The following is a 14,843-nucleotide window of genomic DNA, read 5'->3' as shown; positions in this document are numbered from 1 at the left end:
TGCCATTACAACAACAATTTATTTAATAACCCACTAGTTCCTCACGAGACTTCCAGGTATCCTCACAATATAATCCCAAGTATGATATAAATTATAGATACGACTAAGGCACTAATCCAGCCCAACAGTGGGATTATTAACTGACTTTCACCTTATTATTGCATTATTTACCTAGTGGTGATCCAGGGGTAGCCGGAGTGCCACCCAGCGAAGACACACGATGTGGAGTATGACCTAAACGATAAGAAATATTTATTGTATAAAGTCGGACCTGTAGCCTGTATTCTGATGGCAGGAGGGGTTAAGAAAAAAAAAGTTTGACTTTGAATTGGAAAACGATAAACAAACCTTAGATTTACGTATTTCATGCGATTTGTTAATAACTCAGCTATATTGTCCACTACAAAGAGTTTATGGTTAATATATATTTATTTATAATACAACACTATTACACTTTGTTACTTATTTCCACTTTAATTTTACATCCAAAATTCCGACAACAATTTCATCGACGTTCAAAAAGCCATTTTTTCACAAATCCATAGTGAATATCATAGATTAATCAAGCTCTCGACCAATGATATCGCGTCAATTTGCTGTCAAATGTTGTTTGTTTGACTTTATTCCCATTATGATTGGAATCGAGTATAGACAATCTATGACGTCATTATTAAATCGAGAAAAAATGGCGTTTTAAATATCAGCGAAACTGTCATTGGAACTTTTAGAGTAAAATTAAAATTGTTTCAAGTAGGTAAGTTTTGTATTACAAACAAGATTTGTTTATCAAGAAGTCTTTGTAGTGCACTATCTAAGGTTTGTGTATCTTTACTACTCCTGCCATTGAAAATAGTATTGTTATCTGATCGTACGTTTTAGCGGCAGTATTAGTGAAAATTTCTGTTAGTATTTTATTTATGTAAAAAGTTTAGCTTATACGTTGAAATTTCTGTTTAATAAACTTGTATCATTATTATTTTTAGAGTTCGTTGGAGCTAATGATGTATGTTCTGAGAAAAAAACATATGTTTATGTATTGTACATAGATGTTCAAAGGAACCTTCCCCTCAAAGGGAGAGGAGGCCTCAGCCCAGAAGTGGGAAATTTAAAGGCTGTTAATGGTTTGTGTGATAAATAGATGTATGGTACTAACCCGGCGGGCTGGCCGACAACTGCGGAGAGCTTCGCCCCTCACTGCGGCGCCCCGACGCGGACCTACTACGACCAAACCTGCTCTCATTGCGTACATTTTAATACCACTACTTGTGTGTATATGATTTAAAATATTAGGTCACAGGTTCGATTCAGATCCATAATGTTGTAAGTAATATATATAATTAAGACGAAACAAATGTTTGTGTTACGTGTTATGTATCCTAGTTATAGTTTTAACAAAAGTATTTATTATATTGTATAAATATAATTTAAAATTATTAATAATAAACAACATAATACTTATTATATTAAATGTTACAATATACATATCATTCTTTAATTAATTAACCCTCTGCCTTGATTGGTTCTTAACAAATTTCAACCCTTAATAAATAAGGAAGAAACGGTCTATTAGACTTAGATTTATTTGTATGATATGCATACATTTTTTGCATAAACTTACTTTAAAATTTTTATTTTTATTTAAGCATGTGAATATCTATAATTTTGACCTGTTCCAAATTATGTCAAGTGTCACCTTGGGAACTGTGGAGACGTCTAATGGCTTGAATAGTAACCAATTTTGGCCTATAGTTACTGGTAACAGATGGAATAGAATTGTATTATGAATGATATACAAATAGGTATATAAGAATGTTATCTTAATACTTTATATACTAAAACATTGCCATATAATTATTACTCTGGTACAGATATCACAATTTTGGTGGGTAATGGAGGGCTTCTTTTTTAAGTTGTTTGGCCAATGTATAATGTAGCAGTTTTAGATAAATTATTTTTATAGTATTATCTCAAGGTTTGACTATAGCGAGAGAAATGAATTTTTGAATTTTTTTAATTGAATAAAATTCAATTTGTGTGTGTGTGTTATCATAAAGTAATTGAAATTGAAGATAAGATTGATGATATTTTTACCTGAACTGTGATCGTCTCGGCGTGATCGGAGATCCCTCGCTTATTTGACCAAAATGCGCAGATTGACCGTTTACCTGCAAGTACATATATGAAAGTTTGAGAAGCAATGTCTTCGCCATGGGGGGGAGGTTCCAGGTCGACTGAGTGCGCAGAGTGGCACGTACCCGGCAGGTGTCGAGGCGCTTGCGCGGCGGGTCGTGCGGCGCGGCGGGCGCGGCGGGGCGCGGCTCGTCGTCGCGCGCGGGCCGGCGCCGCTTGCGCTCCAGCAGCAGGAAGTAGATCACCTTCTCCGTGTTGTGGCTGCGGGCCGACCGACACGCTTACTGGGTGTTACGTGTTACGTTACATTTCAATGGCAGGTGGAGTACTCGACAAATATGTTTTTGATTGATGTATCTTCATTTATAACACAACACCCCTCCGCTTGACTAGTTAGGACCGATTTAATTTAGAAGTTCTGGTAGCAACTTAGGCAATAATCGACATATCATACATAAAGATTTAAGTCACAGGAGACATTACTTAATATGATACACTAGCTGCTACTTAACTTTGTGAATCATTTTAAAAATAACATAAAGCGATACAATCAATATATGAGAAGCAAAATGAATCAATTCCTGTATAAAGTAACTGAGTATCCATAGAGATTTCTTTAAAAATTCCATTAAATTCCAGTGTAGTCATTGGAACGTCTAACCCAAAACTTTTTACAAAAATAAAGGTCATTATTGTTACTTATCACAAACACAACTCACTGCGGACTTAGAAGATCCTGTATTAGTTTATCTCTATGTTTAAAACAGCCGAGACTGCATATGGCTTGCAGGACGTCAGGGTCGATCGCTTCTGCTGATGGAAGTACTCTAGTCTGAACGACCTCCATCATTGGAAGTTCCTGTTCTAACTCCCCTCGACCACCAGCCGTCACCCATGGATGACGGGTTATGTCCGCTAACTGGAATTCATTAAGTATATATTTATAATTTTTTTATGCTAGCTGTACATTTAATTCAAATATTACGTGTTACACTTATTTATTGATAGGTAATCAAAGGAAGTAGCACCAGTTCTGATGTTTTTTCTAATCTATATTTTTTTTTATACAGAAGCAGTTCACTTACTCTCTGTTTATCAAGAAATACCTAAGTCATGAAAAGAATCTGCGGGAGATTCTACCAAAACATTGATTGATTTTAAAACTTACAGTCATTCTCTTTTCAGGATTCACTTCTATCATTCCCCTGAGTAACTGCTGGCAATCGGGAGGCACAAAATGCGGCACATGGAAGACACCTCGCTTCACCTAAAATATTTTATTTTAATACAATCATTAAAAATTTCGTATTGTATGTTGCTTCTATCTGAGAGGGTTAATGACATTATGTTGTTTATCTCAAGTGGATTTGTATTTCCTTCCTGTAAAGGGAATATATTCCCGAGATGAGTATCCATTTTTATATCCTGGTCATCCTAATCATCTTGTATTGATTATAACCAAGCAGGGTTCGATTATAAATAAGGCAGTGTCAGCTACTGCTTACAGGATTTGTGTTAAATTTACATTTGTGTAAGTCCATCTGGGTAGGTCGTCAAATATTCAACTCAAGTGCAATTCAAAGTAAGTGGGCTGGGTTAGCTATAGGCTTAAGGGACATCAAAATAATTTATAAAAATGTGTTATGGTAGAAAATATATTGCCTAGGCGCTGACTTGGTTAATCTGGCCCTGAGCACAGATGAGTTCAAACACTGGTGCTCCCTTTTTTCCTTCACTTTTTTTTAAAATTATTTATTTATAGGCAGATGTGCAATCGAGCCACTTGATGGTACATGGCCACCTCCAGCAATAAATCAATGTTGTAGTAACTTTGAGTGTAGCATAATTAATGAGTGTATGGTACATACCCAACACAAGCTCTAAAGCCGGCCATTAAAACAATTTGTAAATTATGCAAAAATAAATTGTATATTATTTTAATAGCAACCAAATAAATTATTTTTAAAAATTCATACCGGTTCAACATTGTAAGAAAATGTATGAAAAGATATTTGATGCAACAATCAGATTCAAAAACTTCATCCAAATTTTAATATTAATTATTTGTCCACCGATCTTTCGGTTGTTTACTTTTTTTGTATTTTTTCTTTTGTGCATTAGAGTTTGGAGGAATGCATTTCGATGTATTAGTTACAAGAGATATTGCTTAACAAGTCCTACATTTAAAATATATTACCAAGTAATATTACCTTTTCGAGTAATTGTCGTAAGTTATCATCATCAAATGGTAAGGCGCCCACCAAGAGAGCATAAAGAATAACACCGCAGGACCACACATCAGCACGCCTTCCATCATATTTTTCTCCCTGTACAATAAATAATAATTTAAATTCCAATAAACGAACTAAGTGTTCGTTATTTATTTACATATATGAAAAAAAAAATACAATATACAGATTAAAACGGATCAATTTAATAACGTTTCGTTTTCCGTGATGTTTAATTAAGGTAGGAAAATTATTTTGATGTACTTTAATAAATAAAATGGTCATAAATAACGAATTCTATACTAAATAGCCTTATATATAAATTATTGAGAAAAATAAAGAAAATTTTGAATTAATATTTTTTTCTCCATTGCTTGAAAAGAAACGTGGTTTACGAAAGTGTTACTATAATAATTACTTTCCCACTCCAATACAATATGTATATTTTATAGCCTATTCCAATGGAAGTAGAAAAAAAGATAAAAAAACCTTAGATTTATGTATATTATGCGATTTGCTAATAACTCAGCTATATTGTGCACTACTAAGAGTTTATGATTAATATATCTTTATTTATAATATAACGCTATTACACTTAACTACTTATTTACACATTAATTCGACTTCAATTTTATTTTTAAAATTCTGATAACTGTTTCGTAATTTTTTGCAAATCCATCAATTAGTGAATATGATAGATTAATCAAGCTTTCATCCAATGATATCGCGTTAATTTGTCAAATTTGGTTTATTTAGTTTTTTTTTCTATTATGGTTGGAATAGGGTATACATGTATTATGTAACGTCGTTGATCAATATGATCATGTATTCACCCACAAAGTTATAGTCATTTTGGTATATTTCTAGATTATTAATCAAATTTTCATGTGTTTACGTTTTAGAATTAATACTTACTTATGAAAATAAAACATAGAAACAAATAATGCTTTAGATAGAAATGTGGATTATATTGAAATTAAATTTCTCTAGAAACTTTGAGGTACGTCACGATAAAGAGACAAAAAACCATAAATAAAAATAAATAATTTTATTATTAAAATTCACTTCTACCGTATGTGAATTGCACTAACACATTTTTTTTATTAATTTGATTCCAAACATTATACACAATATTTGGAAAAAAAACAATTACAAGTATTTCTTTTAAATGGAAATCATTGCAGTCAGAACTTATTACCAGAAGTTAGATATGTTAGTATAGGCAACATTATACAAAAGTCATATAGTGTGACATTTAACACATTATTTCTATTATCCGACAAAATTAAAATGAGTGATACTGTGACAACCGTTAAAGTTAGAGCGCAATGGCTATATACTTTTAAGGCGGATTAAAAGAAGACAGCTACAACAAAATATGCAATGAATAGAACGGTGAATATTTAATTGATTCGGTTATTAGTTTTCAACACGAACGACCGTTGCTTTGATTTTGTACAACCGTTGAAATATCAATTCGATTAAGTTACGTGGTGAAGTGATAATTTAGTGAATTTAGTGAAAATGAAATCTGCAAAATCGAAACCGAGACTAAACGATATGCGAACTCCGGCTAGAAGTAAACAAAATTTGAATCAGGGTGAGAGAGATCCTGTTCAAGTATTCTGTCGATTACGACCTATGCAACGAGATAATGATAGCTCTTGTATAAAAATTATATCTCCTACTACGGTGTTGATGTCCCCGCCATCGACAGCAATAAGTTACAGAAATGAAGGCAACAAAACTATGAAGTACACTTTCAAAGAAGTCTTCCCGCCAGAAGCGAATCAACAAGAAGTGTTTGACAAAGTAGCCTTACCATTAGTTGAAGGTTTGATTAAAGGTAAAAATGGTTTATTATTTACGTACGGCGTCACGGGTAGTGGGAAGACATTCACGATGACGGGCGAACCCTTAAACTGTGGTATTCTACCTAGATGTCTAAATATCATATTTAAAACTATCAACGAGCTCCAAGCCCACAAATATGTTTTTAGGCCTGATAAAATGAACATGTTTGATGTTCAATCTGAAGCCGAAGCCATGTTGGAAAGGCAGCAGGAGTTGCATAAATTCAAAAGCGGCAGAAAAAACAATTCCAATCCAGACTTAGCTATGTCAGACACAGATATAACAAAAATATTTGGTGTTAATGAAGATAACCAGTATGCTGTGTTTGTTACATATGTAGAAATATACAACAATAGTGTTTTTGATCTCTTGGAGGATGGGCCAGCGATAAGTAAGAATTTACCAGTAAAAATTATTAGAGAAGATGCAGCTCATAACATGTATGTGCATGGAGTAACAGAAATAGAGATTAAATCTGCCGAGGAAGCATTTGATGCATTCTATTTGGGTTTGAAACGGAAAAGAATGGCTCACACAACGCTAAACGCAGAATCTAGTAGAAGCCATTCTGTTTTCACAATCAGACTGGTGCAGGCACCCGTAGATGAAATGGGCGAGGCTGTGATACAAAATAAGAAGTTCCTATCTATTAGTCAGCTTAGTCTTGTTGACTTAGCTGGAAGTGAACGTACAAACAGAACTAAAAATACTGGACAAAGATTACGAGAAGCAGGTAATATTAATAAATCATTAATGACATTAAGAACTTGCTTGGAAGCTTTAAGAGAGAACCAGATTAATGGCACGAACAACATGGTACCATATCGAGAATCAAAAATTACTCATTTATTCAAAAACTTCTTTGAAGGCGAGGGTCAAGTTAGAATGGTTGTTTGTGCTAATCCAAGGGCTGAAGATTATGATGAGACTCTCCAGGTTATGAGGTTTGCTGAAGTAGCAGCAGAAGTTGAGGTTGCTAAACCACAAATCACTGATGTTGCAGCAACAATTGGCTTAATGTCTGGTCGTAGAAAAGCTAACAGGCTATTTAATACAGCTAAAGACAACATTATTAGACCTGAAGCTAAGGATTTGGAACTTGACTTAGGCCTTGTTTACAGTCTTGGCCCTGACTTCCCTAGCCTAGAATTAAATAGTTCTCAGGCATCCCATATCATCAAAGAACTAATGGCTCATTTGGAAATGAGGATATCTCGCAGAGAGACTCTTAAACGAAGCAAAGCTATTAAGGACGAAAGACTGAGATCAGCTTTGTTGGAGTTAGAGAAAGAATCCCTGGAAGTCAGGAGTGAAAATGCTTCTTTGCGAGGCCAGTTGGCTTCAGCGGAGCGCCGTGTACGAGCTCTTGAAGAAAGGTTAACTGCTACGGAAAATGCATCAGTCTCCCATCAGAGAAAATTGGCTGAAATGACTGAGTATACCACGTCCCTTAAACGAGGATTGCAAGAAAAGGAATTACTTCTTAGTCAAAACAAATTAGATAAAGAGAAACAGAAAAAAATATTGGAACGTAAATATCACCATAAAATTGCTGCTGAACACGAAAAAGCGAAAGAATTCAATTCCGAAAAGGAACGTTTACGCTATGCAATTGAAGAAAAAGAAAATCGCTTAAGAATCATAGCTGAGGCTTTAAATGGTGACAGAGGAGATAATATTGAGGTGCCTAAAATGACAGGAGATATGGCTGCCCAGACCAGCGTGAGAGATTTTACGCCAGGGTCTACACCAAGAGCTCTGCCAGCGCATTTACTGACGCCATTTAGCTCTGTACCACAAACAAGGGATACTCGTGAGACACCGACATCATCTCGCCGTGGCGTTGCCATCGCTAACCCTCGTCATAGACGTTCACTCTCCGCAGATGGTAAGGGTTGGGTCGAACATGCGCCAAACAAAATAGTTCCAATGGGCACAGTTTTGAAACCAAATATAACCAACAGCAAGTTCGTTAATAAGCTAACCAATGTTAAAGATATAGCAAATTCCAAGTCATCGAAATATTGCCTTATTTCTCAAGAACAAGACACGGATGGCGAATTAGAGACGAAATTGTACAAGGGGGACATCGTACCGACTTGCGGTGGGGGAGCTCAAGTGATATTCAACGATGTGGAGATGTTGAAACAGTTTTCACCAACAAAAGATCGTGAATCGTCTAGAAGGACATCTGGAACGTGTGCTAGGCATTCCGCAAAAAGGCGGGAAACAGGCTGCTCCCCTCCTCAGACCCCTTCAAACACGAGTAAAAAACAGAGAGTTGATGACGATTAATTTGATGTGCAGTCGAAATTGAATTAACTTTCGACAAAAGTATTTTGATTTAACGACGGAAGTGTAATATACGCTTCCTGCTCAGCTTGTTCACATCAATTTAAATTCGTTTATAGCTCTCGACAATTTGGGATGAACTTGAAGAGTCGTAGTGATAATAATTTAAGCTATGACATGATTGATACTTAGAATATTATACCTCATATATTGTTTTAGTTTAGTTGATAATTTTTCTTTGTTTAAAAAAAAACCAGTGAATAATGGCACAGGTAGAAGCCAGGTATAATTATAGAATGAAATTAATTTAATTACCATAAATAAAATTTATTGTTTTATTCTCAAATTGCTCAAGTAGTCAATTCATGATTGGTCATTCTTGATTTCCTACAACAAAAATACTTTGTTTTTTTTTTTATCATGAGATAAATTGTCTGTGATTTTATGATATAAACACTATATGTAAAAACAAACAATCATTTATAAAAGTACTTAAATAAAAACCTCAAATCAAACGTAAAAAAAAAACTCGCCATTTTTGTTTTCTATTTTTTTTTTTAATAATATTTTTACATTTATCTGGGCACAGTATTTTGCAAGGTTAAAAATTTATTCATGATGTTAACAAATGTTTATCTAGCTAAATGTTATTTCTTGGTGTGTGTTTTATTTCAGCTTACATGTAGCATAGAATTATGTGTATAGCTATTAAATAAGATAGTCAGAGATAGTTCATCTCTTTCTCGCTAGTAATTTCTTCATATAAACATTTGACATTATTTTATTTTTTGTCCTTTTCGTTTCTTCTTTTAGAACGATAGAATCTCGAGTACAAATTTTTACAATAATTTAGATATATTTTTAATATATTACTATGTGTTATATCTTTAATATAAAAGTACTTAATTAGTTTTTCTTTTCCTTGTATATTTTAAGTTTATTGTTAGCGGCAAGTTTTTTTCATAATGTTGTATATTGTAACATTTATTGTAATTTTTTGAAAGTGTATTAAATACCTTTCTCTATCCTTTATTAATGTTTTACATTTTATTCCTTATTTTATTTATTTAATTTATTATTTATATTAAATAAGATTATCTATATCATGATCATGTCTGTTTGTAATATTAAAATAACCGCTTTTTACTAAATGCATATGTATGTACATATACCAAAATATTTTTTTTTACAATTATTGTCTGTCTGTCTGTTTGTTCCGACTAATCTCTGGAACGGCTGGACCGATTTTGACGGGTTTTTCACTGGCAGATATAATAAGGAGTAGCTTAGACTACTTTTATTTAAGAATTATATATAAAATAATAATAAAGTCACGAGAAATTTAACTATTTTGTTAAATTCAAACTCACACGAAGTCGAGGGCACAGATAGTACATTATACATTCGAATTTATATACTTTACAGACGAAGATTTTTTCAATATCAATTTATTATTTAACTAAATTATTTGTAGGCTTCACTGTAAAAATTACTAAAAATATCAATTTTATTGTAGTAGATTAAATTAATTCTCGGTTACAATATCGAAATGAATATTTATAAAAAATTAAATAATACATTTCTACAGTATTTGTCCGATAATCATGGAATTAGATGAAAATAATATTACTACTATGTATTTTGCAATTTGCCACCACATAAATGGAAATGAAGTTTATTACTTTCTAAAGGGGTAATCTGATTGCCATGATTTAAAAAAAAAAAAAAACGCAGACAGCACAAAGCTACCGGCTTTTCAGTTATTTATTTTGTCAGTTATTTATGATTTTGTTTTTAATATTTTCGTAATTACCCTTATAACTTCAGGACAGGCGTAATGTGGACTTCCACAGGAGGTTTCCAGCAAGGAGCCGGCAGGTTGTAACGATGCCATGCCGAAATCTGCTATTTTAATATTGTTTCGTTCGTCTAATAATAAGTTCTCTGGCTTGAGATCGCGATGGCTGAAATCAAATTATTCAATTAAATTAAAAAAATATATAGAAAAATATCAACTTTAATATATAATTAACAGAGCTATTTATTGCGTAATTGTGACTGACTGGAGGGGTGAAAGTCGCTTATACCAATCTAGGGTTTTTGTCAAATGCATAAAGATTGAAAGGAACATTAACAGAGCTGATAATACTGTACAATATGAAATAATTCCACACAGACAATATAATACATTTTTTTATGTACCTAACATTTAACATTTTATAATAACTAATCTCTCCATTGCTTGTTAATTAATTTTCAATATTATATTATTGATTTTCCATATAAATGGTGAGCTGTAATTAGTTTGGTTTTAGTTACGAGATGTCATGTCCCATTTTTCAAATTCCAGTACCCATATAACGACCTCTTGTAGTTCTCGTATTGTATAACCTCTATGAGTAAACAGGTAATAAATACGACGGTATAATAATTATACCTTAAAATGTTTTATATTAAAACCTAAACCAAGAAGCAAAAATCGGTCAAGTTGAGTCCAAAACAATTACGCACTTATAATTAAATATACGAGATAGGGATCTTCTTTGAAGGGTCGATTAAACAGATTATTAAAACAAAATATTTCTTACCATATCGAATGACTGTGACAAAAATCTAAAGCGGATATAATTTGCCGGAAGAATCGCCTCGCTTCCTTGGGCGTGAGTCTGCCTTTCTTCACTAAATAATCAAAGAGTTCCCCACCGCTGACGTGCTCCAACACGAGGTATCTGGAGATAAAGTAAACTTTTAGCTTGTGCACTTGTGTAGTAACTTGGGTACGATGCTATTACTAGCCCATGGAGACTAACAGAAGAGAGAAAGTATGATCGAAGTCCAAAATCAAAATACTCCTTATCTGAAAGTAATTTTCAGTTCTAATGATGCAATGAATTTAATGTAGAGTGACCACGGTTCGGAATATGTATTCTACCCAGGGTCGAATTAAGAAGTCCGAAAGGCCCGATGCAACGGAAGTGTAGAGGCCTCTAAGTATTTTCCAAAGAAGCAGAAATTTAAAATTTCATTTGGTATTTCAATAATTTATTGCGGACCAACTTGAATTCTTTAAACACACAGAGATATAGTGAAATATAATAATTACACTCAGAGCCGTCTCAAGCTATGCTGGGGCCCTTGGGCACCCATGAATTTGGAGCCCTTTTGCTAGATATTTTTTGGGTTAATTTGGAAAATTGTTGGTTCTTCAGGGCCCTCTCAGTGCCCCATATGTTAAAGACGGTAATGATTACACTTACTAGTATGTTATTAAATATTTAGGTATAATATAATACGTAGTTATATGCTATATTAAATGTTACTTGTCGCAATTGGAATGTTTGTTAAGAAATATCTATTATATAGCTTTGGATTCTTGTGGACCTTTAGCCTTGTATGTCGTCGCCTAAATCCGGTCCTGATATTACCGACAAGAATTTTTTTCATTAAAAAAATGCTATGTTATTGTTTTAAGTCTGTTTATTTTAAACGATGGGTTTGTTTAATAATTGCCTGAAATAAAAATGCCCCTGTATGTGTGTATGTCACAGGACTCCTAAACAGCCAGGTCGATTTTATTGTGTGTGTATGAGAGGGCACCTGCTTGTTTTAGATTGGCTCCTGTAAGTGGCGCTTTAGGTGAGTTCGTAGATATTTAAAAAAAAAAAAAAAAATTAATTAATTTCACTCATGCGTAGTTAGGATAAGCATCTATAATAGCTATGTAATATTAATTGTTTATGTTCATATGTTTATTTTTCAACAAAACTTATTTATTAATACTTACACAAAGTTATATGTAAGGGATTTTTTTTCGTGCAGATAAATTATTCAGCCAACACTTTATTCGAATTCAATGAACTCTCGTCATTAATAAAAAACGAGTTTATTCACCCAGAATCTTGATTCCTTTTTAACTTAATTGTTTTAGGTAATCTAAGCTCGCTTTTTTAATTATTTTGTATTGCCTACAAAGCTTTATTTCATGGATATTTTCAATTTTATTTTAAGCAATATATTTTATAGAATAAGACTTACTAGTAAAGAGTTAGAAGCAGTACATATGTGCTTACTAAAACCGGTCAAGTGTGATTCAAATTTACATGAATGGTTCCGTAACACCGTTTATTGTCACTTGTCATTATATTAATAGTGTCCATATTATTAAACAATGACCATAATAGTCAAAATATTCTGTGGCAAATATAAAGAATGGTAAATCATTATATCATATGGCAATGTGTGTGTGTTATATAAAATATATAAAATTAGTCAATCGATTATATAAAAACGAATTTGAAGGATTGTGTATTTTTTACAGAATAATAAAAATTCTAACTGGTAGATAGTGGTAGGGTAGGTACTTTGTGCTAAAAGTTAGTTTATATGGCTGCAGAGCGCGAGGCCTGGTTCGGTTTGTTTCATTGACAAAAGAGTTACCTATTTGGTTTTAACGTCAAGAGTCTCAGTACCTGTCAGAATTGGAATGATGGTAGTTTTTACATTTCTATGCATTGAAAAGCATTACTTATTACTGCGCCTGAACTCTTTACTGTCGTGTCGGTATTGTCATCAGTGGGGTAGTTATCATAGGGCCAGTTGGTGTTGTGCACCAGGGCCCCGGAGCTCAGGGAGCCCTTTAACCTAACCTTTGAAAATAGCTCCTGAAGCTAGAAAACCTCGACCCTGCTCACAAGAATATGTTTTTTCCTATCTATAATTTTGAAGGGCAATTTAAGTTAAAGAGGGAGTGGAAGGAGGCGGTAAGGGCCCAATTCTTTTTTTATGCACCGACGCCCTTGCCGACCTAGCTACGCCACTGATTGCCATCTTATAATTTGCAATCCATACTAGAGTATGAAAATATCGTGAGTGCATCTTATGTTTGCGCTATTACTAACATACTTGCTTATTAAAATATTTTATGTAAAGTTGGGTAGACACATGAAAAAAAAGAATCGTTGCTAAAATCAACCAGGAAGACATCATTATTATCATATAAAATATTTAAAACTACACACGATTCTATACAAAAGATTGTCTAGCTTCATCTAAGATAGTTCGTCGTTGGTTGATATTTTTCAACAAGGAATCCTTTGGGGGTTGTGTATAATAGGACGTAGTCAAGTAAATTGCTTCCTATATCTTAAGAATAATATGTTGGAGCTATTATTAGGTTAGTTTGTTAGATATTTATGAACAGCTCGTTTAACTGAGCAAGCTTAGCGCCAAAGTGAAAATGCAACTGTTATTTTTATAAAAGGTATCAAGGTTTGTGGCGATATACGGACTAATATTCGAAGTACTAATGTATATTGCGTTGTGTTGTATTGTTTGTTGTGTTTATAATTCATCTCATGCTTTCGTGAAGGAAAACATCGCGAGGAAACCTGCATGTCTCTAATTTCAACGAAATTTTGCCACATGTGTGCCACTAACCCGCATTGGAGCAGCGAGTGCAATATGCTCCAAACCTTCTCAAAGGGAGATGTGGCTTTAGCCCAGCAGTGGGAAATTTAAAGGTAGTTACTGTAATGCCAATTGCCAGTCTGCTAATCTAAAACATTAACCACTAATCTAAATTCTTAAAAATAATCAAACTCCTTTGTCATATATTTCTAGCAAAAATACGATCGAAATAGAGTGCGTCTTTTTTAATTCGTTTAACAATGTGTATGTGTATAGTCAATTACTGTTGACTGTGAAATCTCTGTGAACCGTTCATTTAAAGTATCCACGTTTGCAATTCATTAATATAAATCATGACATCCTCAACTATGCCATTGAAAGTTTTAATTAAATTTCGTTTTATGACACCATATTTCTCCAGACTGCGTTACTTTACGTCCCACAGGATAATTCTCTGTAGACCGGACGTGTCGTTTCATAATAGGCATATATGTTTGGATCGATGACCTCTATGCTAGGGAAATACTGTGTTATGAAGTTCATTACACTTTCAGCCTATTTTAATAACAGTAGGTATGAAACATACTATAGATTTATATATTATATGCGATTTGGTCAATAGTTGATGAATTGATTATTCCACTAAAGATATGAACATCAGTTTTCCTTACAAAGTTCCGATGGCAACTATGTTGACATTTTTATTTTACTGAAATTTATACCAATAGTGAACATACATAGATAATTCAAAAATCTCGACCAATGATACTGTTTCAATTCAAGGTCAAAGTTGTTTATTTCTCGTTATCCCTCCTGTGATTGGACTAGACTAAGTTATAGGTTACCTATAGTACCTAGTAAGGATAATAAATCATATAACTTAAAAAATAAGTAAAATTGTCTACGTCTAAATCTCATTGTCTATGATTATTA

General features: G+C 33.3%; 2 protein-coding genes across 2 annotated transcripts in view; one reads left to right on the top strand and one right to left on the bottom strand.

Annotated features, from left to right (window-relative positions):
- Positions 1 to 14,843, bottom strand: part of LOC125075046 (serine/threonine-protein kinase BRSK2) — a 40,726-nt gene that overhangs the window by 10,390 nt on the left and 15,493 nt on the right. The window contains exons 4-12 of the mRNA XM_047686600.1: positions 11,093 to 11,233; positions 10,318 to 10,468; positions 4,341 to 4,457; positions 3,299 to 3,397; positions 2,850 to 3,049; positions 2,256 to 2,391; positions 2,092 to 2,165; positions 1,154 to 1,215; positions 172 to 234 (exon numbers count right to left, since the gene is read on the bottom strand). Coding sequence (XP_047542556.1) covers positions 172 to 234; positions 1,154 to 1,215; positions 2,092 to 2,165; positions 2,256 to 2,391; positions 2,850 to 3,049; positions 3,299 to 3,397; positions 4,341 to 4,457; positions 10,318 to 10,468; positions 11,093 to 11,233 — 1,043 coding nt within the window. The remainder of the gene's footprint in view (positions 1 to 171; positions 235 to 1,153; positions 1,216 to 2,091; positions 2,166 to 2,255; positions 2,392 to 2,849; positions 3,050 to 3,298; positions 3,398 to 4,340; positions 4,458 to 10,317; positions 10,469 to 11,092; positions 11,234 to 14,843) is intronic.
- On the top strand, positions 5,795 to 9,449 carry LOC125075044 (kinesin-like protein KIF23). Its single transcript, XM_047686599.1, has one exon. It carries the CDS (start codon positions 5,883 to 5,885, stop codon positions 8,505 to 8,507), a length of 2,625 nt encoding a protein of 874 aa, XP_047542555.1. The 5' UTR covers positions 5,795 to 5,882; the 3' UTR covers positions 8,508 to 9,449.

The sequence above is a fragment of the Vanessa atalanta genome, chromosome 29 (genome assembly GCF_905147765.1).
Source record: "Vanessa atalanta chromosome 29, ilVanAtal1.2, whole genome shotgun sequence".
Lineage (NCBI taxonomy): Eukaryota > Metazoa > Arthropoda > Insecta > Lepidoptera > Nymphalidae > Vanessa > Vanessa atalanta.
Note: the sequence above shows the minus strand (reverse complement) of the source record. Positions and strands in the feature narration are given on the sequence as shown.

Excerpts from the sequence above, each read along its gene's own strand:
- LOC125075044 (XM_047686599.1), top strand. The coding sequence starts at position 5,883 with ATGAAATCTGCAAAATCGAAACCGAGACTAAACGATATGCGAACTCCG.